Raw genomic sequence first — 25,213 nt, 5'->3', positions numbered from 1 at the left:
ATTAAGGTTAACTTTATCTGTGGCTTATCGAAAGTTGATCATACACATCTCCGTAAAAACGCCTCATTTTATTTCCAAAAATTATGGATAGGACACCAGAAAAAGCCGCTCAACTCGTTGCTCTACTGGAACAAGGACTTAGTCAGCGAAGAGTTGCTGCTCCGCTGAGTTTGAGCCAATCTGCAGTATCAATAGTGTACAGAAGGTATCAAGATACTCGTGCCTTCAATCGAAGACCAAGAATAAGCCGCCACCGGTCCACCTCGGAGAGAGACGACCGTTTTATTATTTCAACTTCACTACGAAATCGTCACTTGACCGGTGTCGATGTTCAACAGGAACTCAGAAGAGTTCGAAGAGTGGCTGTCAGCGAGTGGACAGTACGAGGACGGTTGGAGGAAGCCAACCTCACCCCTAAACGGCCTGCCACAGGCCCGAAATTGACGACACGCCATCGGCAAGCGCGCCTTCAATTTGCCCGAGAACAACTCGATTGGAGCATGATGGAGGCCAGTCTTATTTACTGACGAATACAGAATGTGTCTGCACGGCACAAGTGTTCAATTGGATTCATGTCCGGGCTAAGCGCTGGCCAGTCCATTGTTCGTATTCCGCTGGCCAGTTCATTGTTACATCGAGGTGTTCTCGGGCAAATTGAAGGCGCGCTTGCCGATGGCGTGTCGTCAATTTCGGGCCTGTGGCAGGCCGTTTAGGGGTGAGGTTGGCTTCCTCCAACCGTCCTCGTACTGTCCACTCGCTGACAGCCACTCTTCGAACTCTTCTGAGTTCCTGTTGAACATCGACACCGGTCAAGTGACGATTTCGTAGTGAAGTTGAAATAATAAAACGGTCGTCTCTCTCCGAGGTGGACCGGTGGCGGCTTATTCTTGGTCTTCGATTGAAGGCACGAGTATCTTGATACCTTCTGTACACTATTGATACTGCAGATTGGCTCAAACTCAGCGGAGCAGCAACTCTTCGCTGACTAAGTCCTTGTTCCAGTAGAGCAACGAGTTGAGCGGCTTTTTCTGGTGTCCTATCCATAATTTTTGGAAATAAAATGAGGCGTTTTTACGGAGATGTGTATGATCAACTTTCGATAAGCCACAGATAAAGTTAACCTTAATATGGAGCTTTTATAGGGGTAGTTTGTGTTATAACTTGTTGGTGTCGTAGTGAGCAAATACTCTTGTCCGCTGAATTAAGTTAAATATTTTAAAAAGTGCTGATACAATTTTTATAATAATGGTACCAATTTAAAGCTGAAGTTGTAAGCTTTCTAATGGTATATCGGAATTTAAAAAAAAAACAGTATTTTTTAAGAAAACATCTACGAATGCGCACATGTAGGTTGAGTCGATTTGGTTGCTCGCGAGTGTAGTTCAACAGCGAAATAACGATTAAAATGCAGAAAAATAAATTGTACTACACAGTCCATCATAGGTACTTATTTCTATTTCATATACCTACTGCAGTCAATAATACACTTTGAACCTGGCTAGTATCGCAAATGACTCGTTTCCTCATTTATTTCTCGATGCCAGACGCTACGTGATCTCTGTCTAGGAAGACAATACGTGTCTAAAACGCATAATACCTACAACAACATCAAACCGCTTCAAATGCTACAATCTACTGCTGGGCTGTGTGACTCCTTTACATGGGTTTCCCAAAATCTACGCTTGGCAGACAGAGTTCCAGGATCATAGTTCGAAAGATTCACGTTTATCAGAGTACTGTATACTCTTAGTACGTTGAACGAAAACAAAACGAGAGCACATTCGGCGTTGTAATGAACCAACCAATCAGAGCGCCGAACGCGCTCTCATTTCGTTTTCGTTAACGAAAAACAAACTCGTACTAATCCCTATGACGCGCGGTCACTGCCAAATCAACGATGCTATACCCGCGGGAAGAGAAGGGGTAGATATAATACAAATGTAGTTTACTCTATTCGTGCATTATTCGTCAATAAATTAACCTTCCATTAGGTCTTGTAAAAAATAAAACTGTAACATGACATACATAGTACGGTACGGCAGCACGACAGGCAACATTGTAGTACTTGTATCGCAAATTCCGGCTTTCCGTCACTTGTTCCTAGTAATTAGTGAGTTATTAAGTTATCCACACATTTACGCGGCGGAACGGCCGTGCGTGTTATAGCGTGGAAGTGAGAATAAGGTTTTAGTTCTGTTCCGCTGTTAGTTTCACTGTGACTAGAACATGGTTTTTATAGGCTTGTGGGTTAGTAGTATCTGTGTCTTATTTTACATTCAATTTAGTACTAAGACCTTCATTAGAATACTAGCTAACCCGACAAACTTCGTACCGCCTCAAAAAAATCTCACCTTTTAAACCTTCCCTGGACTTTTACAAATAATTCAAGATCAAAATTAGCTAAATCAGTCCAGCCTTTTTCGAGTTTTAGCGAGACTAACGAACAGCAATTGATATAGATGATATTCTAACTTCTATTAGGGCTCAAAATAATAATCAGCAAACGGTTTCTAAACTCTTAAATTCAACATCCTCATTCGCAATTTAAACCCATATATCGTTTAGGTAACACCGTTGTTCTAACACAGTTTACCAAAGTTTAGGCAGTATTTAGACATTACTCCTGATTTAACACTATGGTATTAAACGGTAGATGCTATAATCCTCTATTTAAAGCTTTCCGCAAGGTGAGTAAATATAAGGTACCTACGCTTAACAATGATTAAGTAATCCACTGCTACACCTGTCACCTTTGCGGAAAAAAGGGACATGACGTCGCGTTTTTCTTTCAATAAAAGGTACAAGGCCGCGTTTAACAAAAAAAATAAAAATATCTTCTAGTAGACTAGTCATCATCATAATTAATGTTCGTCTTGTAGATTATTTTAAAACATTAGACACGTATTTTTTATATTCTTACGGAAACAAATACTTTCGAAGATCTATCGATTTGAAATTAAATTATGTAGAAATGACGTATTTGCTCCCACTCCTAAACTTTGATTCGTTTTATATGACAAAATAAAAAAATATGTGTCTAATATTTTTTCATTACCTAACTGACGGACTAAATAGATTTTTAATGTGCATCAAGGCTGCCCAAGGCTGGTCATTCACCTGTAAATATCCCTTAATCAGGTTTACGTCATAAAGGGACCGCGTTTCCCTAAAATAGCCCATGTGACATGTGCCTTTATCCGCACTACGAGTATATTTAGGATCGCATGAGTACGTGCTGTAGAAATATAAATTGACAACGAATAGGAGAGGTCAACCACCTAGTAATGTTTCCTGAACACTAATGTGTGCCACATAGTAGAAAACTGCTGTATAACGTATCATTCATTAGGCCTTTTGTTTGTATTAAAATAATCGGATGATAATTCATTTCATATAAATTGACGAAAGAGTATAAATCTTGACTAATGCCATTTATTCCCTTCCTACCTTTTAAAACTATCTGCCAATTACTCCAAAGAGGTGTTTATGTTACTGAATATTAAATTCTGAATGTAAAACACAGCTACAGCATATCGTTTATTATAATTATCATAAATAAAGAATACTGACATTACTCACTGTAATGTTTATTCAAAATACGTGCTTATTTAACGTTCCTAATGTCCATATTACAATGACCTTCGATGTTGATAAAATACTTTGAAAATTACGACATCAATAGTATGGTTTCACAGTAGGTAGGTAGGTAGGTAGGTAGAATTCTCTTGGAAACCTTGAGTGCCTAGTCCTCAATTCCCTTTGAGATAAAAGGGGGAGGTAGAGGAGTGAAAGCCGGAATCCTGTCAATGCAATTAAAGTTGGTTCTGTTCGATATTCTCGCTTCGTTCGTAATGGAATGCTTTTAAAGGTATGCTATAGAAGAGAGTTACATCTAGGCTAACACTTGTCTTCATGCAATTTTAAAGTGGTTTCCGTTGTCGTAAGGTTGTCTTGAGGTTTAAACTCGCTTGTTATTTAAAACAATATCTTTAATTGTTCCAAATGAGTGATTGCAGTAAATGACTGACAATGCAACTTCCTGAAGAATATCGTTGCCCCTTAAGGGTAAGCGTCCATAGACCCGCATCGTACGCATCGCATCATCGGCGATGCCTACATGCGATGCGTACTGATGACGTCATACGGAATGCGTACGATGTTATCAAGATAAACAGCATTCATAGACATATTATCCATACGCTACCCAGACCCTAGTTCGGTTTTAAAATCATATTTGATATTTTACGAACCACGATTTGTGAAGTGACCTTATAAAAAGCTAGACTATATCTTATGCATTTGAAACATAATTGGGCGTTACAGCATCGATTATTACGTCTCCTTAACAAAAGGTTTGCATCGAGAGTACTGGCATTAAATGAATGGTGTCGTTTCGAAATGTCAGTAGCGAGCGGCGTGCCGAATCAAAACAATATGGACTCGAACGGTATGTAGCAATGCAGATTTAAATCATAATGCTAACTGTTGGTACTTTAACTGTTACAGTTACCGTCTTAGTTAAAGGCGTTCTTCGTCAAGGGATTGAATAGGAAAATGCAAATGCTACGAAAGCTTCACCAACTGTTAAGAAACTGTTTTGGAAAGAGTTGCTGTAACATGGAGATAGTTGACATTCTTGCAATAGGTTTGGTTTAGTAACTTTCAAAGATGGACGAAGACTACTATATTTACAAATACTACGTTTATTTGTAAACATACAACTAGAGTAACCTTGAATAAAGATAGCGTACTGAAATAGTAACGGTGTAAATGCTGGCGGAGGCTGGATGGAGTAGGAAAGCAAGACCTAAGTATATTTGATGATACCTGATTGAAAAGAGAAGAAAATTATAACTGGACTAAGCCCCACTGCAGGTGTGTTTCTAAGAAGACCGGTAATGGACTAAATAGGTTACATAATTAGAGCAAAAGAAAAAAAGTTTATTTGCACCGTTATAAAATATTGCAGGCAAAATAAAAACAATTTAAAAGTAGATAAATAAGCAACACGACGCAAAAAGGCCAGTGCTCAACTAAAAAAATAATTCCTATCATAAACTCCGATCACAGTTTATCATCAAAAGCTTAAGACTGAAGAAGATAGCTTTGTCTACAAAGATGAGTGAAATAATAAGCATGTGTTCAATGGCAGCGCATTCAACTTCCCACGTTTACAATCGTACAACGATAGTAATTACAATTAGTCACATTAGCAATTAGATCACACTACAGAACAAACTATGAATTGTACTGTTATTTCATTTACGTATGAATCACAGGAAAACTGTGGAGATAACATTTTTTGACACTGTGTACCGAATTGATATTGTATTCTATTTTTGTAGCTAAGTTTATACATACTAACTAACCAATGGATTAAATTCAATCTGTTTTTAACCGACTTAAAAAATGTATGTATGTTTATGCACGATTATCTCGCGTTTGGCTGAACCGATTTTGATGTGGTTTACAGCATAGTATTTTTCAGACTTAGGAGGTTTTAGGAATATTACCTCACTTAAAAAAATGGAGACAATAAAGAAAACTGAAGGCTTTAAAAAAAAAGTTGATTTAAATGTTATAAAGTATATCATGCATGACCCTTGTATTTAACTGTTTTCGTTTTTATTCCAATGTTATGGCATACAATTTAAAGTAAAACAATGGTTTCGATATAATAAATTTCCGCTGCGTGTTTGTATAATATCGGCGAGGTGCACTAGAAATAATCGATTAAACAATCGGCATGAAAGTTTTGGTTAGCCATGAATCGATTGGGGCGATGGTGAATTATATTAAAACCGCTATTTGTGGACAAAAATCTTGTAGATACAGATACAGACAGATAAAAGTTAGATCACGATAATACTACGGCTAATATAAAAATAACACTTTTGTTACTTAGATAAATATTGTCTACAATGCACTTACCTCATACGCAGCCATTTTTAATTTAATCATAAGTGTTATTTAACAAGTTGCACTATAGTCACTTTAAATATTTTTCACAGTAAACGCATATAAGCAGAATAAAGACAAAATAAACAACCACGAATTAAAACTACGTGAGGGAATCTAAGATAGCGAAGTTTCGATAGATCACGAAAGAGATATGAAACTATTTAACTATGCACTATGCACACTCGTTCATTATCTGCCTATATCTGAGGCTCCAAAACATCAGCATGCAAGAGTTGCATTCACAAGTTGCTTAGTCGATCGAACATAGATTGACATCATCGCATCGACCAAGATATTACGTCATATCGACACGCGACTTTAGACCGTATAAGCAAACAGAATTACGAAGCTAATTGCCTGAACTCGTAATTTGATAGTTGCAGCCTAATTTGGCACTTGATACTCTTATCGTGCAAATTCTAAGTTGGTTTACCTAAATTGGTAGTAAAGTCAATGACCTTTATGTGGTACAATTTGGTGTAATATAATTAATGCATTTTGGTTTGCATGAAGATGTCCAATCAGGCATTTAACGTGATGACTGAATAGGATATAAATAACCGCTTCAATAGGCGATGCAAAAACTATCATCTATCTTGTTATTTAGCACTAAAAAGAATATTGGTAATGTCCTTGAAACATGAATATATTCAGTTTTAAAGATATTTTTCAAAAACGCTTCTCTCTACATTTAACACTAAAACACAGAGTTGTAATTCAGCTCCTATGATTGGGCCGTGCTCCGTGCCAGCTGTTGGGATAGATCCATTTAAATCTGGATGCCACTTCTCGGAAAAGCCATTTCATGTCCGAACATTGTTTTTACATGAGCTAATGATTTATGATATACGAAACGTCTGGACTTTAAAGACCCTTTGATTCCGTTCAGAATTTCTTGTTGTATTGAAAATACTCGAATCAAGCCCATAAAAACTACGATTAGAAATTTTGGGAGTCATTTTAAAGTCTGTTTCACACTTTGGGCATACGGAAATCAGGATTTTCTGGATGTCCTATAGGTAATATTCTTTAATAAATCTAACAGTCTTAATAATAAAAAAAAACTTACCGCCGTACTCAGTCATTTAATGATTACTTAACCCAGTCTTTAGCAACTTTTTTCAATACAAATAAGGAATAGTTTAAGTAACATTAAAAGTCTCTGAGTGCGGCAGTTTGTGCATAAATTAAAGACAAAATGCTGTTTGCTCAAAGTCGCCGTGCAATCACAGACCATCAAGATAGTCCCTAAGTAATGATTACTAATGATAAACAAATACGATTGAGAAGCTGATCTACCGGTTCCTCCAACCGCTTCCAGTAATGGCTTACCATTGGTTGAAACCTGGAATCTTAGTAATCGTTTCTCTTAATCACCTTTGGATTGGTGGTTTTATCTCAATACTCGTATAGCATAGGTTTTTTTACACGAAAGCGATCGATGTGTAAATCAATGTTATACCCATGAAGGGTATTTTGGTTGGTGTAAATGTGTGATATCATGTATCATATTATTATACTGATAAGGTTCATCTTAACATATCACTATGTTATTATAAAATCGTTCTCTTTCACTGTATCACTTCGGATGATCTTTTGCCAAAAAATACTTAGTTTTTTAGTTAGTAATATGTCACACATATTTTAAGAGTTTATGATATTGTTTGTTTCAGGATGATGGTTCAACATGTGCGTTATCACCTTTAGTATATTGTGCTTTATCTCGGTTAAACATTAGGCATTGTCTTTATAATTAATCTTCGGACTACAACATAGTTATGAAGATATCTTGCATATAACAATTACCTGTAGTTTCTTTGCGTCTCGTCTCGTCTTAACAATTGCTTGTACGTTCAAATTTTATCAAACTCGGATCAGTAGTTTTAGGTAAATGCCGTAAACAGTTAAGAAACATTCATTCCTGTATATTGACAGACTAATTACATTTAAACGTGCCGAAAGAAAACTACATATTGCAAAAAAGCAAAAAAATAAAGTTGTCGACGTAAACCGTCAAGGAAATGCAACTGCCTGTAAATGATTATGATCGATATCATCATTCAATGAACAGCATAATAAGCCACGTTATTCACACCACACACCACACGGGTTATTTTCTGAGCATGACGTGTATGTCCTGCACATGATTAGATTATCCTGCGTTTTGCGAAACTAACGGAACTGACACATTATGGCCGCTCATGGATTTGTATTTTAGGGGCATATTGTTGAACATTTTATTGCAGTTCAAGGTCGAACGGTTAACGTTTGTTATTTTAATGATTAATCTGTTTTTTTTTTATTATTATTATAACTCTCGTGAGATATATTAAATTCACTAAAAATTAAGGTTTACTCACGTAAAATAATTGAGTAAAGCTCTACTGGTTTCGAGTTACAGAGGGACTCTTCTCTCTCTCAGTGGGCTGCGCAACATTGCCGCGTCTGCGCACGCTGCTCATGACTCATGATGAAGAGACCCTCTGCGACTCGAAACTTGTAGAGCTTTTCCCCATTAATTTATGTGAGGAAACCGTGATTTTTCGTTGATTAAACTGATACTTTCTTAAAAAATACAAACATGTATATGGAACAATATTATAGTACATATGTACTTTTCTACTATGAAAGAACAGGTGCACAGAAACAATTAATTGTAAAACACCAAAGTAATAAAGATACCAATTCTGGTTAATGAGAAACGGATAGCTCTTTAATTTTACAGCCCCCAAAATGACCGTACCAGTCTAACTAATCTGTAGTAATGCGTTAAGAACCATGACGTAAACGGGACAAAAGTAAAAGTAAGCAATTTGTGTCTGTTCTGTATACAAGAATGCAACGAAAAAATGGCACTTAATCATGTTTGCATTGTTCTCAGTGAAACATCTTCGTGATAATCTGGACCAACGTGGCCAGCTGTTGCAAATGAGCTCACGTTATGAAACAATGTTACGAAGCGAGAAGTAATAGGTGTCTATGTAGACAGCCTAGATCTATACATACAAAAAGATTTCCTAGCAAATGCTTAGTAGGTTAGATCATCAAATATTATTAGTGTAATTGTACTCGATTGAGAAGACACAATAAATAGAGGTCTATGTACGAAAACAAAGCGAAGAAGACGACGGCAAATTGATCCAATCAAGTATCGCACGTGACTATAGTCTTATTAAATAGATACGAAATAAATTGGGAACATTGAAGACTGAGAACAGGTGATAATTTAGACATTCCACTGATTTGTTATTGTAAGGTTTCGTGGCAAATGACCCAGAACAATAAGACTAAAATGGCAAACGCAAATGAAAAACCATTAGAATAGATATTTGAAATAGCATTGTTATTTCGACTACCTTCACTAGAGAGACACAAATAAATCTTCTACAAATCCTACCATTTGTAGAGGACAAAACACTAAATCTTAGTCACAATTTATCAAGTTTCACGACCGAGAACCCTTTACTAACAGTACAGCAATAACAGACGGCATGGCGACATTAAACTCGGCACGAGTGCGGGATCAAATTGACATATCCGCCTTCCTAATGCATTCATGAACAGGACACCCAACACAGGCGGGAACATTTCACACTCTCACGTCATATCATGGTTATTTGTATGGTAAATCTTTCCCCCTTCGTTAGATGAAGTCATTTTCAGTATTATGTCATCGGGAGATATAAATTTAACCCGGCGTCATTGAGGTTGGGTCAAAATTACCCGGCCTATTTGAAATTTCAAATATTTTTGTAAGTGCTCGTGCGACGCTGCTGTTCTGTGCAGTAGCTGGAGTCAATGGTGTGTTCTAAACGTTTTTGATGAGAAATCAGTGCGGCGACGAGTCAACTGGGTGTTAGACGCGTTACATTTTTGAAAAGGTAATTTTGACCCATCCTCACAGCTAATGTTACTATTTTGTGCCATCATTTGCGTTAACATTTTTGGTCAGTAATCACTTTTTTCTTTGCATTTTGCTTTATATGCTTTATATTTGTCATAAGGTAATTATTTTAAGTTGAAATGGATCGAGAGGAGATAGAAAACCGGCGCATTATGTCAATTTTATAGGAATAGGACTCGGAGGAAGACTTTTTAGGTGATGAGGAAGAATGTGAAGAAAGCGATCATGTTAGTCTTCACAAGAACCTCCTGCGAAAGTACCCAATGTTCGCAAACAGTGTCAAGTCTGTCCTGCCAAAAAAGATAGATATATAGCTTAGATATATAGATAGCTTGCCTGAAATATATATGTCCTGAACACATATCTTTTTGCAGTGATTGCATCTGTAAAGAACATTCTAATTAGTTTTTTTTTTTATGTTTATAAAAGATATGAGGCTGCGTCTTATAAAAATACCATTAGTAACCAAAAAGAGTGATTATTATAATAAGAATATGCTATAAACATTAGATATCTCATTTTTGTTCCTTTTTTTGATAGTTTATGTAAAAGTTGATTAAACCTTATTAAACATTTCTTAAATATTATTTTCTTTTTTTATTTTCAATAACTAAATAGCCTTATGATTGGATAATAACATAGTTTTTGAATATACTCCATAACTATAGCAATATCCCAATTTTAATATACGGGTCATGTTGACCCACCTCAACGCTCATGTATCTTTTTCCTACCACAATGACGCCGGGTTAAAAAGGTTGATAAGCTGGGTTTAGTTAACACCATGGTTGATTTATTGTTGTGTTAATCTATGGTAGTGTTATGAATACTTATGTTATGAATACTTATGATAGTTATCGGAGACAACATCGCTACTTGGGATTTAAGGAGGATTTACAAATAATTATTAATTCAATTCAGCAATCGTAATTCAGTACCACCCATTTAATTGCATATAACGGAGGCAACGTAATTAACTTTGCAATAACATATCGGAAACGAATTGAATATTAATGTACAAATTACCGCTGAAGTAACACTTGGTGGAAATCCAAGTAGGCAGGTACTGCAAGACTAAAATCAAGATGGAAGACAGTACGATATTTCTGCTGCGTAATTTAGAACAGTACGCAATAACAATGGCGAAGTTAATCCCCCAAAACTTGAAATTGATGTTAAAGACGTTTTACATGAACCAAATTCGGTTGAGAGAAGAAACTTCGAGTCTTTCGGAGTTTAAAACATCATTACACGAGTTGAATAAGAAGTAATTTTGTTGACTAACAAACATGCTGAGTCGGAACTAGATAAATAGGGATCGTTAACTTTTAGCCGTATCTTTACTGGGAAACAGTTATTTGGTAAGGTATATTTTTTGCAAAACTAACTTAAGTCCCACCGTAAGATACGATGCCATGCATGCCTATTTTAGGAAGCATTCCTTGACGAGGTTAGAGGGCAAATCCTTTGTGCAAAACTGAACTGAGCACACATTATGCGCCATTTCTGAAAGGTTAACCGATCTCTCCACGATAACGAAACTACTGAATGAACAGAATTCATTAAACGAGAGATTATCTCTTCACCACATCCTGTATCACCAATACTGAAAAATAAAATATGACAATATCATAAACGAGGTCATACTTTAAAACCAGTACGTGCAAAATCGATTTGCATTAAAAGCATAAGTCGCATCGAATGGACTATAAAAACGAGTGCACGATGCATTTTTTTATAGCTGCACTTTTCACGTACAACATAATTGTTCTTTCCGCAAAAGATTTATACGAAACGATTAGAACTAGTCATTTGCAATTTAAACGTTTTGTCGGCATTTTTCCGCAAGTTCTTTGTTTTAAACACCTTCACACATCCATCATTAGAAATTATGGCAACAAATAGTGAACCAAGTTTATGATTATGAAAAGGAAACGTTTCTGCTTACCTACTGAATGACTGATCAAAATTCAATCCATAATATTATATTATAATCCGTATAGATTATAATCTATACTTTGTAGAAAATAATTAAATCAATGTAAAGGAAAGTGATCTATCACACGACAGCAAACAAACAGATGAAAAATTAACAGTTTAAAACCACGAATGCTGTGCGCACACGCATGCAGTGTTGGAGTGACGTGCGAGCCCATTGACGTTAGCTAATTGACAACATCGAATTACTGACCAGTTTTCTCTGAGTTTCGTATTATGAGATGCGAAACAATATCTGGTAATAATTAGGTCCTACTAGATACTAATATGTGTCTATTTTTGTCTAATTCAGGTTTCAGTAAAACAATACCGTTTCGATAAAAGACCCATAATCTCCATTCACTCCATTTCCTCGACAGTCACATAAATTTTACTTTCTAGTTATTTTCTTCACGTTTCCCAGTATTTTCCGTCATACACACATTAACTTACTCCCCAACTAATTTGCAAGCAATCAGTAAAAGTGTAAATTGCACGTCTGCAACATGTTTCTTCCTATTTTATTGGTCAATATATTAACGCATTCCAAACGCTATGAAAATTGTTGTTTATTCACCAATAACAAGAAGCGAGTTTTGCAAGTAAAACATACACTATCGCATTGCAATTCCGTTAAGCCGCTTCCTCTGTAGTTCCACCTTTAGCGCCATGCAAGTTAGCTAAAGCATTATGGGTATTGTGGTAGTGTAAATAAAGGCGATTATTGCGTGAATGACACAAGCAGATAATGTAGCCTACTGACTGTGCCATGGCGTGTGGTGATACCGCTCTGATACGTCACTAACTAGAGCAACCCGTCTCGTACGATTGCACATTTTAAATCCTGTACAGAGAAATACGTTAAAAATAAATTAATTAATAGAGCGTTCTTGATTATCCCCATTTATCTTCGAACGAATCATGAATAATGAACATAATAGTTGTAGTTGGATAATAAGGAAAATTGGATTACTCCAATCCAAACCGTTCAGAATTCCTGATCATATGTACCAGGTAAATTGTTTATTATTCTCCTTCATCTTTATTAAACAAGGAATTTAATAGACTTAAAAATAAGGTTAAAATAATCCGTATACCATGACAAAATAACAGTATCTATCCGGAAATAATTCAGGCCAAAAACATTGATAAAATTGTCCGGTAAATTTGTAGTAGCGTGTCTTTTATCATAACCAAGCCGCACAGATATTTGCGAGTATCTGATAAGCTATTATGGTTACTTAAATTCGCATTAGGTGACGGTCTATATTTATTTATTCTATTGCATTAAAACTATACAGACATGCTATGCAATTTTGTCGAAGCGAACAAGTACTATCGAGGACACATCCGTTGAACCGGTAAGGTCTTTGAGTCTCGAGCTTAAACTTTTCAAAGTATTTTAATAAAAAACTTCTCTTGAACGTCTTTAGAGTATGCAAATCGTATAAAACCTTGTATTCACGAAACCATTTTGGCGTCAGATCGCCCTAAAAGCTAAGCGGTGGGTCTTAATGCCCTTGATATTATCCCACTTACCGTTTCTACGCAGAGTGGATACGATACTCATTAGATCAAAGAGACCCTTTTTTAGCGTAGTGAACGGTTAAACCCAAATAGCTCGACAAAGTTCTAAAGGCACAAAAATATCAATTAACAGTAAATATGTACCTTCTAAATACCTATCCTCTGACCCGAGTTGCTATATTACGCTAACTAATATGTATTCAATGTACAGGAAAAGGAACACTTATTTACTTATTGATTCATACTCGTAATGTTAATAAATATAAGCATTGTTACGATAAGTAGCTATATTTCTGAAGTTTCCGCTTAATGTATGAACGATTTGAAATTAATTGAAGGGCTCCCAAACGCGATTTCAACACTACAGTCATACGATTTTCTAAAGTTGTTCATCCCGGTTATAACAATACATTTTTTGCTTCTATTTCAGGCTCTATTCTATTTAGGCTTACTCGCTAATTTTCATTTCCCTCGATAAAAACTCAATCTACGAATATAAATTCCTACTGGCGTAAGAGTAATGATCGTACTTTAAGACCTAATTAGCTAATAACTCTGTTTGTTTATAAGCGCTCATGGACGCTGCACGCGTAGGTAATCAAACAATCTATGTTTAATCCTCCGTACAAACAGTAACTACAATCAAAAAGGTATTTGCAAATTCCTGTAATTACTGACGAAGTGTCCCATTTCAGAGATTTGCCTTCGCCATCTATGACGGAAGAATTCCACACGATTATACTTCAACAAAAACTTTGAAATGCTGTTCAGACGTGCAAAAACTTTAAACGATATAAAAAACAAATTAGCACAACACTAGACTACCACACATGTGACGAACATATCTTCTATTTAATTATCAACGAATAAATAGAGCACTTTTTAGGCCAATCTGACCACATGCTGCATTAAATGCTATTTATTTATATTTATTTATTTGAATAGAACGGTACAAGCCAATAACACTATTCAACAACTTACAATAATTTAAAAATATAAAATTCAGAAAATTAATATAAATATTAATTATTAAATATTCATTCATCCATCTCTTTCGCAAAACTTCAAACATTCCGACAAAAATAATCTTCTTTCACTCGAAAACACGTCACACTCTGGCTTTGAATCCAGGAATCGGTTTAAAAGTTTCATAGTAGACTTAGCTCTACTGACTGTTCTGCAAGATGGTATAGCGAACAACTGGTGCTTTCTGTTGCGACAGTAATTGTCAGGAGCAAAAATTCTGAGCAACTCATTATGCAGTTCAGGAGCGTCAATATGACCGTGAATAATCTTGTAAATGATTAAAATTTGTTTCATTTCCCGTCTAACTTTTAAAGAATTATACCCCAAACAACCAAGTAAAAATAGCGATGGGTATAAGTAGGGATAGTAATTATGTATACGTTTGTACATAAAGCGGAGAAATGCTTTTTGCACTTTTTCTAGGAGCAGCTCGTATGTGGATTCGTGAGGGTTCCATACAGCAGCGCTGGATTCTAGTTTGCTACGCACAAACGTGTTATATAATAATTTGATAACATGCTGGCTGTGAAAGTCACGGGCGTTGCGGAGAACAAACCCCAGCCTACGGAAAGAATCCCGCGCCACTGCTACCATATGATCATGGAATGTTAACTTTTGATCGAATGTGACACCAAGATCTTTAATGTTGAAGGCTCTTTCGATAATACTGTCGCCTAGTTTATAATCGGTGTAAATAGGTCGTCGCATTCGACCAAAAGTCACTACCCTACACTTACTCAGATTGAATTCCATTTTATGGTCTCTACCCCACTCAAATATCGCGTTAACGTCATCTTGAAGGGCAACACAATCAGATTCAGTTCTAATTTCTGTGAATATTTTTAAGTCATCGGCGTACAAGAGACACTTGGAATGCTTAAGGACCAAGGGAAGATCATTGATCATAAGCAAGAACAATAGGGGCCCGAGGATTGATCCCTGACTAACTCCGGAGCGCGTATGGTACGGACTAGAATCATAGATCCCTAATCTCACGAATTGTTGACGATCACGGAGGTAGTCAGCTATCTTTGACTATCTCAACAATGACACACACGGCCAAGAAAAGCATAATAAAACAGAAATAATCTCATTTAGATTCGGGGCAGCGATAATTCAGTACACATAAAACTTACCTACAAGAAACGCACAATAGCCCAATTAGATAATCTTTGGATACTGCAATACGCCACTCATTGCAATCTTGAATACTAATTAAAGGCAGTTTTATCCATCAATCATACAAGGATGTAGTTTGATGGGGAAATATGGCGCATGGAAATGAATAACGGTATACAATACAAGTATATTCTCTGATAATTATTATAAGGCACGCGTCGCTCACTATTGCCAAGGAGTCCGGGAGGTAAGGAAGTCGATATTTTGGTGGAAATAATGATCCTACTTCCATGTTACTTTGTCTGGGTTGAAGTTTGTTGTTATTTGTAGGGAATTATCTGAAACTTTTTCCTTATTTACTGTTGCCGTTAAATGTATTTATTTAGTTAGCCGATAAATCGAAGGGGGAGAATTTCCGGAACCAGTTAGGAGCTTCGGATACAATTATTGTTGTTTCGGGTCTGGGTGTCATGTGTATGTGAACTTGTATGTTTGTAAACGCATCCACGATACAGGAGAAAATCTTAATAGGCAACGCTTAAAAGAGATAGAAATATATCTGAATTTTGCTAACTAATATTATAGCCTTCTATCTGTTTGTTTCTTAAGTTAAACTTTATCAGTAGATAGAAAATACCAGAAAACTCGACGTTTAAGTTTCCCAATCAGTCTTATAAGGTCATTCAGTGCATTCTTGCGGTACGTTGATCTGCGTGCAGCATCGGTTACGATTTCACGCGTCGTCGGTGAATAATTTCGACAATAGTTGCGTGATTCTTCTCTGATACTGTTACATAGCTGTCTGCGTTTATAAAGATCGGTATAACACGAAACGATTATTGGAAAACCTGATATAATATACAGTACTGATACGAACTGGGTATATATTGGAACAGACAATTCTTTCATTTCAAGACAGATTTTCCCTAAACATTTGACTACACAAAAACCCATATTTCATCCACCTACTTTTCGTGAGTGCTCTTTATCGGTAGGGGAGCGCTAATGTTAGGTATCCGTCACCATTTCTGGTTACTTTCCATCATCGTCGTAATTCATTCCTGTTACAGTCCCGATTCAGCTCCGATTAATCCTGATTGGGCTTTCTTTTGCTTATTACAAACAAAACTAGTTTCATTGTTTGCTCCATTTCATTATTATTTATTACAAAGCCCACTGACTTATCTAAGAAGGCCATTTCTTCTAACTTTCTAACCAAATAAGTGTCACAGACCAATGTAGGTGTGTCTGCGGAAATCAATAGATCATTGCGGTTGAGTAATGCAGTCTGCAGTAGGAATTTACTTGTCCTGCGCTACTCTCAAGTCTCTACGGATTTACGGTGAAGGCAGAGCGGAGCTGAGCGGTTTTCTTATGAAGAATTCAGTTGTATGCACAGTGAAGTTCGGAGTTGACTTTACCGAAAGTAAACAGAGTGTGATTCGTTTTTGGATAGACGATATCTCTCACCAGTGCTAGTAGTCAAATGACAAAAGCTAGTCGATTTAAAAATATATAATCTATGGGATTAACCCCGACATTAGAGAAAGCAGTTGTAAGCACAGTTTCATTAAATATTAGATGCATCATTCGAAAATAGATGTTAATGATAAGTTTTATCTATGATTCCTGGTCTACGTTTCTACAAATGTGGCGGGAAGTCCTATAATGACGTAAATATAATAACGAAAAAGAAAAAACAAACATTAAAGTCCCACCTAATTAAAAACAACAGGGTAAACAGTAAATTATAAAGATATCTCTTAATTATTAATTATGTTAGTTATGCGCCTGCGCATCTCAAGCCTGTCCCTGCTGTGCTTCCGTTCCTATGTCACGCGGCCGCGGGAGGATGTCGACGTGCGCATAATGAGCGCCGTGTGGACATGCCTCTAGTTATATTTACATCGATAATATTACATAACGATGTAATGTATAACTAATACAAACTAATATTTTAACTTGGGAAAAGTGATCTAAAATTTGTTGTCATCAGGTTATGAAAACTTGAGATTTTTTACGTACATCAGTTATGTGCATATAATAACTATGCTATGCTACATACTAGTTAAGTGCGTATAGTGGCATTAGTTTAGTGCCGTAATTTGCCTACCCCTTCGAGGATAAAAGGCGTGACATTGCATATGTGATTTTTTTCATTGTAGCCATAGCCATATTCTATCAACATAATAATCGTCGTATTTAGTTGACTAGCACCTTATGCCTTTAACATTTCTTATAAGTCACTTCCTTTTAACATGATAAGGAAAAACGATTGTTATATTATATTATTATTGAACTGTTTTTATTTTGACCTGCATTAATCACTAAATTCTTAGGCCCTGTCTCATATTGTCTGATTGAGTTTATCATCATACCCATCCTATCCCACTCAATACATGTTAAGTGGCTAAGGGTTTATCTCATAGAATTTCCATATCAGTTTAAAAAAACATTAAAATTCAAAGTATTACCTACATTATACTTCCTATATACTAAACTGAGGTCTTTTCCTAATAAAAAGAAAACATTCACAAAAATTTAATTAAAAATATTGTACTACTATTTTAACTTTGGCTGATGTTTTAATCTAAAAGATTGTACCTACGCTGTTAATGACTTGGGTAAACATATTCACTAACCAGCTAGTTGCATGTTAATGGTTAATTAAGAACATGTTAGTCAATCAAATAATTAAAAATAGTCACCGTAGTTACTATCCAAGTATTCATAATTACATTTAATTATTGGAACAAGAATTTGTGACTGCTATGCTAATGCCATGTCAGATATTTTTTGAATCATTTTAAAATGATTATGTTTAGAGTAAATTACAGATGCTTATTAGGTGTTTGGCATGTTTTTTTTTTTTGTAAAATTATAGTCATATATTGGTTAGCAACTTTAATTCAATTGAGTGCTCTAGTAAGTTTGGCTTCTTTTCAAACAATAAAAGATAAAGCATCTAAATCACCTACATAGTTGTTTGATATTATGTTATTAGTTTGATTTAGGTATTGTGTACAAACCAAAATAATCTAGGTAGGTACCTACTCATTAGTAAAAATAAAACTTATTAGTCTATCATACAATTTTACACTACAAAAAGAAAAGTAAACAATAGTCTAACATCAACACACAGCTGTTTCAAAAACAAAAACATTTCAATTATGTCCACAACAATAACATTATGCAATTATGATTTTCACACCTGCATGAAGGTTGCATATCAAATTAACACTACTCAAGGTTACACACACATGCATTGAAAATTGCACTTAAGCATAATATGCAAGTTAGTTTTGCAGGTGAGAATTTCATCCTAGTTTACTGGCAGAATGCCAGGGTTTCCTTAGTCAAAGAAAATATTGCACTGTTTGTTACCTACATAATCTGTGGAACTCAAGAATGCCATAACTATTCTCAGTTAATTGTTATAATTCTGTATGTCTGTAAATGTTTATAACTAAGACAATTGAAAATATTATTGTCCTCATCACAGCTATAATAATTATGTAGCAGTTTATAGGTACAAATAGTGGTAGTTGTAGGTACAACCTATGAGTGGTTCAACTTCCTGTATGGTAAAATTATAGTTAAGTGTTAGAAGAAGTCAATAAGAAATGAACAAAATATTTGGGCAGCTTCAAGGTTATGAGTAAAATGATGTAAACAGATGTTGGGGCACACACTTACACTCTCTGATTCATAATCAACATGTCAAACAACATTACAGCAAGACAATAGTGAGAATGTGTTCTTCTAAATAGGTAATACCTAGTTGATGCAAGTATTGTATAAGGAAATTATAATACTATTGTTTTTACATTGCCATTGATAGGAAATCTATTCCCTAGAACGCTAGGCTGTCTGCATCACATACTTTATCTGAGATAACTACGAACTTATTCATCCAACCTGTGCAATTTGTTTCCAATGAACATACCAAAAAGGACTTTACACATTGAACTATCTGATAACAGTCGTTCCTTACGAATCTTAACTGAGTAAATAACATCGTTAATAAGGCGCGGTGACGATATAACTAATGATAAACCTTCACTCTTCATCACAACGCCCATTTTAGCGAGCTAATTGCAAATACCAGAAAGTATACACCAATGGCACACTATTCCAATAAGTTTACTGGTGTAAAAAAAGTCCGGTTAGTCTTGTAAGAAAGGTGTTGGTGCTCATGGGATGATTACTAAGCCGTAAAACCCCGGAATATTGATATAATGTACCTACTCACCCTCTCCACCCAAAGAAGTCAACAATTATCCGGCGTAATAAACACTAAGATCGCCACTTCTTGATGTTTTTCGAATAAACAAATGCACTATAATATATTTTCCACACTTTGTAAATAAATAAATGCCAGATATTAAGGCAAATTCACATTAAGACTGCCGCTTTAACCGTGCCACAAAACGAAAATGGCAGCGTTGAATTGAAATGTGTAATATTATACGACAAAATTTAAAAGTAACCTACCTCCACACCCTCACGCTACCAATCCTTCAACAACTCCGTACTGAACAAATCTTTTCAAGCGCTTCTATAAAGCATTTGCATTTTGTCGGATAATACTAGTACTAGAATACGTCGCTATGATTGAAGTTGCAACCCTAAGTTCAGTAACACTAATAAAAAGTATGAACATTTTAAGAATAAAATAAATTTTATAAATATTGGAAAATTATCAGCACAAATATAACAAGCTGGTAAAAGTAAAAATCGACGTTTGAAAGTGACAGAATTTTTCATACACCATTGATATTTTAACTAATTTATTATTGGATTCATAAGCATGTAATACAAACACTTTAGAATTGATTATATTAATTTTATGTGAAATTAACGATTGCTCACACAACAAATATCACAATATTTCGTCCGATATTTTTGTAACATAAATTCGAATTTAAAATTATAATTTGAACGCATCACTAACACACTATGTAAACTGAACACAGCTGATGAAAGTCCTGAACGTGTGATGTGCCGAATGAATGAAATAATTTCAAACCCGAAAGTAACCGACGGTCTCCGATAGAAATCATACTTTTGTCTCGTTTTTTTAATTTGATTATGAGAAGGATATAAGACATTGAATGGTTCTATCGTTGCAGTAGCTCAGTAGTTTGACTGCTCAGTTTTTTCATTCTTTTCGTTCATAAACTTTATCAACTTATAAGTTTTGTTGACTGACGACAACCGGTGCGGAGGCCGGTGAAAGCGAGCAAGTGGTTTTATTTTACTTTGCGGCTAACACATACTTTGAAGTTTGAAATAGTTTTGACTATTTTATTGAATTAAAAATTGTAACTTGTTCGATTGATTACGAGAAAAATGAGTGATATTGTAACAGTAAAAGCACCTGTTAACATAGCTGTTATAAAATATTGGGGCAAACGAGACGAGGATTTAATTTTACCGTTAAATGATTCCGTTAGTGCTACTTTGGATACAAGTATTATGTGCGCGAAAACATCGGTATGTGCAAGACCAGAATTTAAAGAAAATGAAATATGGTTGAATGGAAAAAAGGAATCGTTTCAGAGTCCACGACTACAAAATTGTCTCAAGGAAATAAAATCCAGGGCTGCGACAGAAAATAGTGTAAATGAAGATTTTCTACAGTGGAAAGTACGTGTGTGTTCGGAAAATAATTTCCCTACTGCTGCAGGATTAGCGTCTTCCGCAGCTGGATATGCATGCCTTGTCACAGCTCTGGCTAAACTTTACAAGGTCAAGTCTGATGTTAGTTCTATTGCCAGATTGGGATCCGGCAGCGCCTGCCGCAGTGTATATGGAGGCTTCGTCAGATGGCATGCAGGCACTAGTCCAGATGGTTCGGATTCAGTAGCTTCTCAAATCGAAGGCTCTGCACACTGGCCTGAAATGCAAGCTTTAATCCTAGTTGTAGGTGATACAAAAAAGAAAACAAGCTCCACTACTGGTATGAAAATATCTACGCAAACTTCTGAGCTATTAAAACATAGAATTAAGTATTGTGTGCCACAGAGGACTGATGAGATTATTCAGGCAATCAAGCAGAAGGATTTTCCAAAATTTGCTGAAATAACTATGAAGGACAGCAATCAGTTCCATGCAGTGTGCTTAGACTCCTATCCACCCTTTGTGTACATGACAGATGTATCCCACCTAATTGTTGATTTAATACATAAGTACAATGAGCTCTCTGGAAGCACAAAAGTTGCTTACACCTTTGATGCTGGACCAAATGCTTGTCTGTACCTCCTTGAGGAAGAGGTACCACAAGTGTTATCTTTGATAAGACATGTCTTCCCTTCCTCTAACCCAGATCAATTTGTTACTGGGTTAAAAACAAATGAAGTTGCATTAAATCCAGAACTAAAGAATATTTGTGAACCTCAAGCAAAAGATTTGATTAAGTATGTGATTCATACTAAAGTTGGAGAAGGGCCTACAGAAATTACAGATGGATCACATCTGTTGAATGATGCTGGGTTACCAAAGATTGAATAATAATTGTTGAGATATAGTTAGTCTCAGAAATAGACTGCACACAATATTATCATTAGATCAAGAAGGCATAATTTACACATGAATGAATATCCTGTTTGCTTTTTCATGAAGTGACATCTATTATGTGAATGTTGGGTTTGGTAATGGTGTTTGTATCATCTATTATAATAATATTCTAGTTGATAAGCAGTGTTGGTGTGGCTTGGTAGATTGTCTATGAAATATTTATCAATGTTTTACCTATTGGTAATTTTGTATGTAATAAATGTACCTATGCTAATCAGGGTATTGTAGGTACTGACAGATTTATGCTATTATATCTCAAATAATTTATGTAATACTTATGTTGAAAGAAGAAAAATATTTCTGTATAATCATTGGTTTTTATTTACATAAATTATACATAGATTACACATTCATACATAAACATTACTTGTATTATCTAGCTCACATTTGTAACTGACAGTTACTGGAATAACTTAAAGTACCTTAAATCTATTCTTACAAGGAGATCACAATGAAACTGCTATGGTTAAGTCAAACAATTCCATTTATTTTTATCCTCACAGTCAGGCTACATAAGTAATCAGCAGCACAAAAATAAATGAAACCAAGTTTCTGTAACTCCTTATCGTGCTGAGACTGACACCTGCCAGACTCTGATGATGTTGTCGGAATAACCAGCGAATAGGGTCTGACCGTCTGTGGACCAGGCCAGAGACAAGCACTGGGGTGGGTCAGACTTGGAGGTCTGGGTCTGGTTGATGATCTCAGGCCTGAGCTCTTCAACCATTTCCTTGCTTTCCAGATCCTGTTGAAAAAATTATATAATTAATTAGCAGTTCATTAAAACTTTAAACATACAACAAAATATTCTTACTACAAATTATACACAGTAACAATTCAAAAGATAGGACTGTACAACTGTGGGGGGTAATTAATTCAATTAAGATACATACCCAGATCTTGATGGAAGGTCCAAAGGCAGCGCACAGCCAGTATCTGTTGGGTGAGAAGCACAATGATGTGATGATGTCATTGTGGTCCAGGGTGTGCAAGTGTTTGCCATCGTTCAAGTCCCAGAGCATGGCCTTCATGTCCTTGCCACCGGAAGCACAGAGGGAACCGTCAGGGGAGACAGTCACTGTGTTCAGGTAACCAGAGTGGCCAAGATGGTTGATCTTGAGCTTGCAGTTGGTAAGGTGCCAGACCTGTAGAACAATAAACATTATGTTAATAACAATACATCAGTAGCATGAACATGTGGTTTTAGAATACAACATGTGAGAAACAAAATCTTCCACATCATTAAATATTTTTTTATTACAAACCTTAACAGTGCGGTCCCAGCCAGCTGAGACAATGATGGGGTTGGCATGGTTGGGGGAGAAGCGCACGCAGGACACCCAGTCACTGTGGCCATCATCTTGGATGGTGTACTTGCACTCGGCGAGTGTGTTCCACAGCTTGATGGTCTTGTCCCGAGAGCCAGATACAATCTGACGGTTGTCCACTGAGAAAGCCACGGAGAGGACATCCTATATGGAAAAATAATATTATAATCTGGTCCATCACCTATTTAAATGAACTTTTAGGTACTACAAAATAAACTAGGATTCTACAACTACAAAATTATGCTATGAACCAAAATTGAACTTAAAAAGGTGCAATGTAGTGTTAGTTTTAAACAGTGTGAAATGTGACTAACCACACTCTTACCTCTAACACAGTCCTAGTTGTATCACAACAATGCTCGCAGCATTTGAACTCTTCTGCCTCGCAAAGGCACAAATACACTTAATCTTCTGCCGCGCATCGGCACATATACTACAACCCTAACCAAAATGTAAGTTCTGTCACACCTTAGTATGGTCTTCGAAACGCCTAGTGGTCTTTCCGGCAGCAAGATCCCACAGACGCAGAGTCTTGTCCCAGGATCCAGACAGAGCGTAGTTGCCGTCACTGGACAGTACGACGTCAGAGATGAAATGAGAGTGACCGTACAAACGCTTCTGCGGGACTCCGTAGTTGGTTTCGTCCCTGGTCAGCTTCCATACGATGAGGGTCTTGTCTGAAATGCAATTTAAAATTAAAGATTAGAGCGTGTCCATTAAACAAGGTATTGATACTGAGAAAGCGTTATCATCAGCCCCATATCCGCTTGCCGCTCAGGAGTCGCGTGGCAAAAGATTTTGTCATCATGTAAATATATAGAAATTAAAACAAATAGTTGAATTTAGTACAGATTGATATAGGTTTAAAGTTATTCAATAAAGACATTTCAGTGATGATTATGGATTTAAATATGGTATGTGAAAATTGTGAAATATAACCTTACCTCGAGATGACGATAAAATCATGTCAGGGTATTTCGGGTTGGTCGCAATTTGCGTAACCCAGCCATTGTGGCCGCAGAGGGTTCCTCTAAGCTTCAATGTTTCAGTCATTTTCAAGAAAACTTGTTGTGCGGTTCAACACCAACACTCCAGTCCCCGACTCAAAAGTAAAAAGACCGGAATTGGTTTTGGCAGTCGATGGAAAGATTCGTTCGTTGAAACTTTTTAATTTACGATTCTCAGACTCTGAGTATAGGTAAATTTATCTGTGTCTATGGTTAAAATCACTTTTATAGAGATGAGCGTTTTTTCGAATAAAATCACAGAATGGACTAATACTGGGTAAATACTACGTATTAATCCACTTTCCTTTTTTGATAATTGCTAGAGTAAAACGGATAAATACTTTGTATTTAGTTTGAGTATTTATCCGAAAAGTCGCCCATCTCTAAAAACTTAGAATACAATAAAACCATTCGTTTAAACTATCTATTAAAACCTTTTATCTGCATTTTAACGAAATAAATTAATATTTTTTATAAGATGAAATGGTAAGCAATCGGCCCTACCCATGGACACCCGAAACCGCAGACTTACAAGACGTACAAGTGCGTTGTTGTTGGCTTTCTGGGTTAGGGGATTTAGAATTACATACCATAAAATAAAGAAATAACATCAATTTTGTTTTAATATTTGTATTTTTTAAATGTTCATAGCAGTTTTTTGATATCGCTTCATTCCAAACATCAATACATACAGTAAATCATTCTACCAACATTCTACAATATAATACGTTCTTATGAATGAAATGGAAATATTTGAAAAACGAAAGTGTCAAGTTTTCAATAAA

The 25,213-nt window shown here is 35.9% G+C and overlaps 3 protein-coding genes across 8 annotated transcripts in view; 1 reads left to right on the top strand and 2 right to left on the bottom strand.

Moving 5' to 3' along the window:
- LOC118271576 (actin-binding protein WASF3) overlaps positions 1 to 20,139 on the bottom strand; it is a 28,661-nt gene extending 8,522 nt beyond the window's left edge. Inside the window, exon 1 of one of the 5 annotated variants that reach the window (XM_050693663.1) lies at positions 20,009 to 20,139. The gene's annotated coding sequence lies outside the window, so the exon portion shown is untranslated. Of the gene's footprint in view, positions 1 to 5,931; positions 5,957 to 19,758; positions 19,979 to 20,008 lie in introns of those variants that run through there. The other 4 variants (XM_035587650.2, XM_035587651.2, XM_035587649.2 and 1 more) reach the window with 4 other exon arrangements.
- A 551-nt stretch (positions 20,140 to 20,690) lies between these two features.
- LOC118271578 (diphosphomevalonate decarboxylase) lies at positions 20,691 to 22,401 on the top strand. Its single transcript, XM_035587652.2, has one exon. The coding sequence runs from the start codon at positions 20,867 to 20,869 to the stop codon at positions 22,025 to 22,027; it is 1,161 nt and encodes a 386-aa protein (XP_035443545.2). The 5' UTR covers positions 20,691 to 20,866; the 3' UTR covers positions 22,028 to 22,401.
- A 158-nt stretch (positions 22,402 to 22,559) lies between these two features.
- Positions 22,560 to 24,552, bottom strand: LOC118272196 (guanine nucleotide-binding protein subunit beta-like protein). 2 transcript variants are annotated; one of them, XM_035588553.2, is made up of 5 exons: positions 24,366 to 24,551; positions 23,890 to 24,098; positions 23,359 to 23,565; positions 22,987 to 23,238; positions 22,560 to 22,838 (listed from the first exon to the last, which is right to left on the bottom strand). In XM_035588553.2, the coding sequence occupies exons 1-5, from the start codon at positions 24,472 to 24,474 to the stop codon at positions 22,656 to 22,658; spliced, it is 960 nt and encodes a 319-aa protein (XP_035444446.1). In that variant the 5' UTR covers positions 24,475 to 24,551; the 3' UTR covers positions 22,560 to 22,655. The 2 variants fall into 2 exon arrangements, 1 of the variants encoding a protein (XP_035444446.1); XR_007705310.1 differs by lacking the exons at positions 22,560 to 22,838; positions 22,987 to 23,238 and having other exon boundaries at positions 23,416 to 23,565; positions 23,747 to 24,098; positions 24,366 to 24,552.
- Positions 24,553 to 25,213: the final 661 nt, after the last annotated feature.

Source organism: Spodoptera frugiperda, chromosome 5 (assembly GCF_023101765.2).
Source record: "Spodoptera frugiperda isolate SF20-4 chromosome 5, AGI-APGP_CSIRO_Sfru_2.0, whole genome shotgun sequence".
Taxonomy (NCBI): Eukaryota; Metazoa; Arthropoda; class Insecta; order Lepidoptera; family Noctuidae; genus Spodoptera; species Spodoptera frugiperda.
The sequence above is the reverse complement of the archived record's forward strand: the minus strand, read 5'-3'. Positions and strand labels throughout refer to the sequence as shown.

Coding starts and splice junctions, on each gene's coding strand:
- LOC118271578 (XM_035587652.2), top strand. CDS start 20,867: ATGAGTGATATTGTAACAGTAAAAGCACCTGTTAACATAGCTGTTATA.
- LOC118272196 (XM_035588553.2), bottom strand. CDS start 24,474: ATGACTGAAACATTGAAGCTTAGAGGAACCCTCTGCGGCCACAATGGC. Junction 23,566..23,889: donor GTTTCGAAGACCATACTAAG/GTGTGACAGAAC, acceptor TTTTCCATATAG/GATGTCCTCTCCGTGGCTTT. Junction 22,839..22,986: donor GACCTTCCATCAAGATCTGG/GTATGTATCTTA, acceptor TTTTTTCAACAG/GATCTGGAAAGCAAGGAAAT.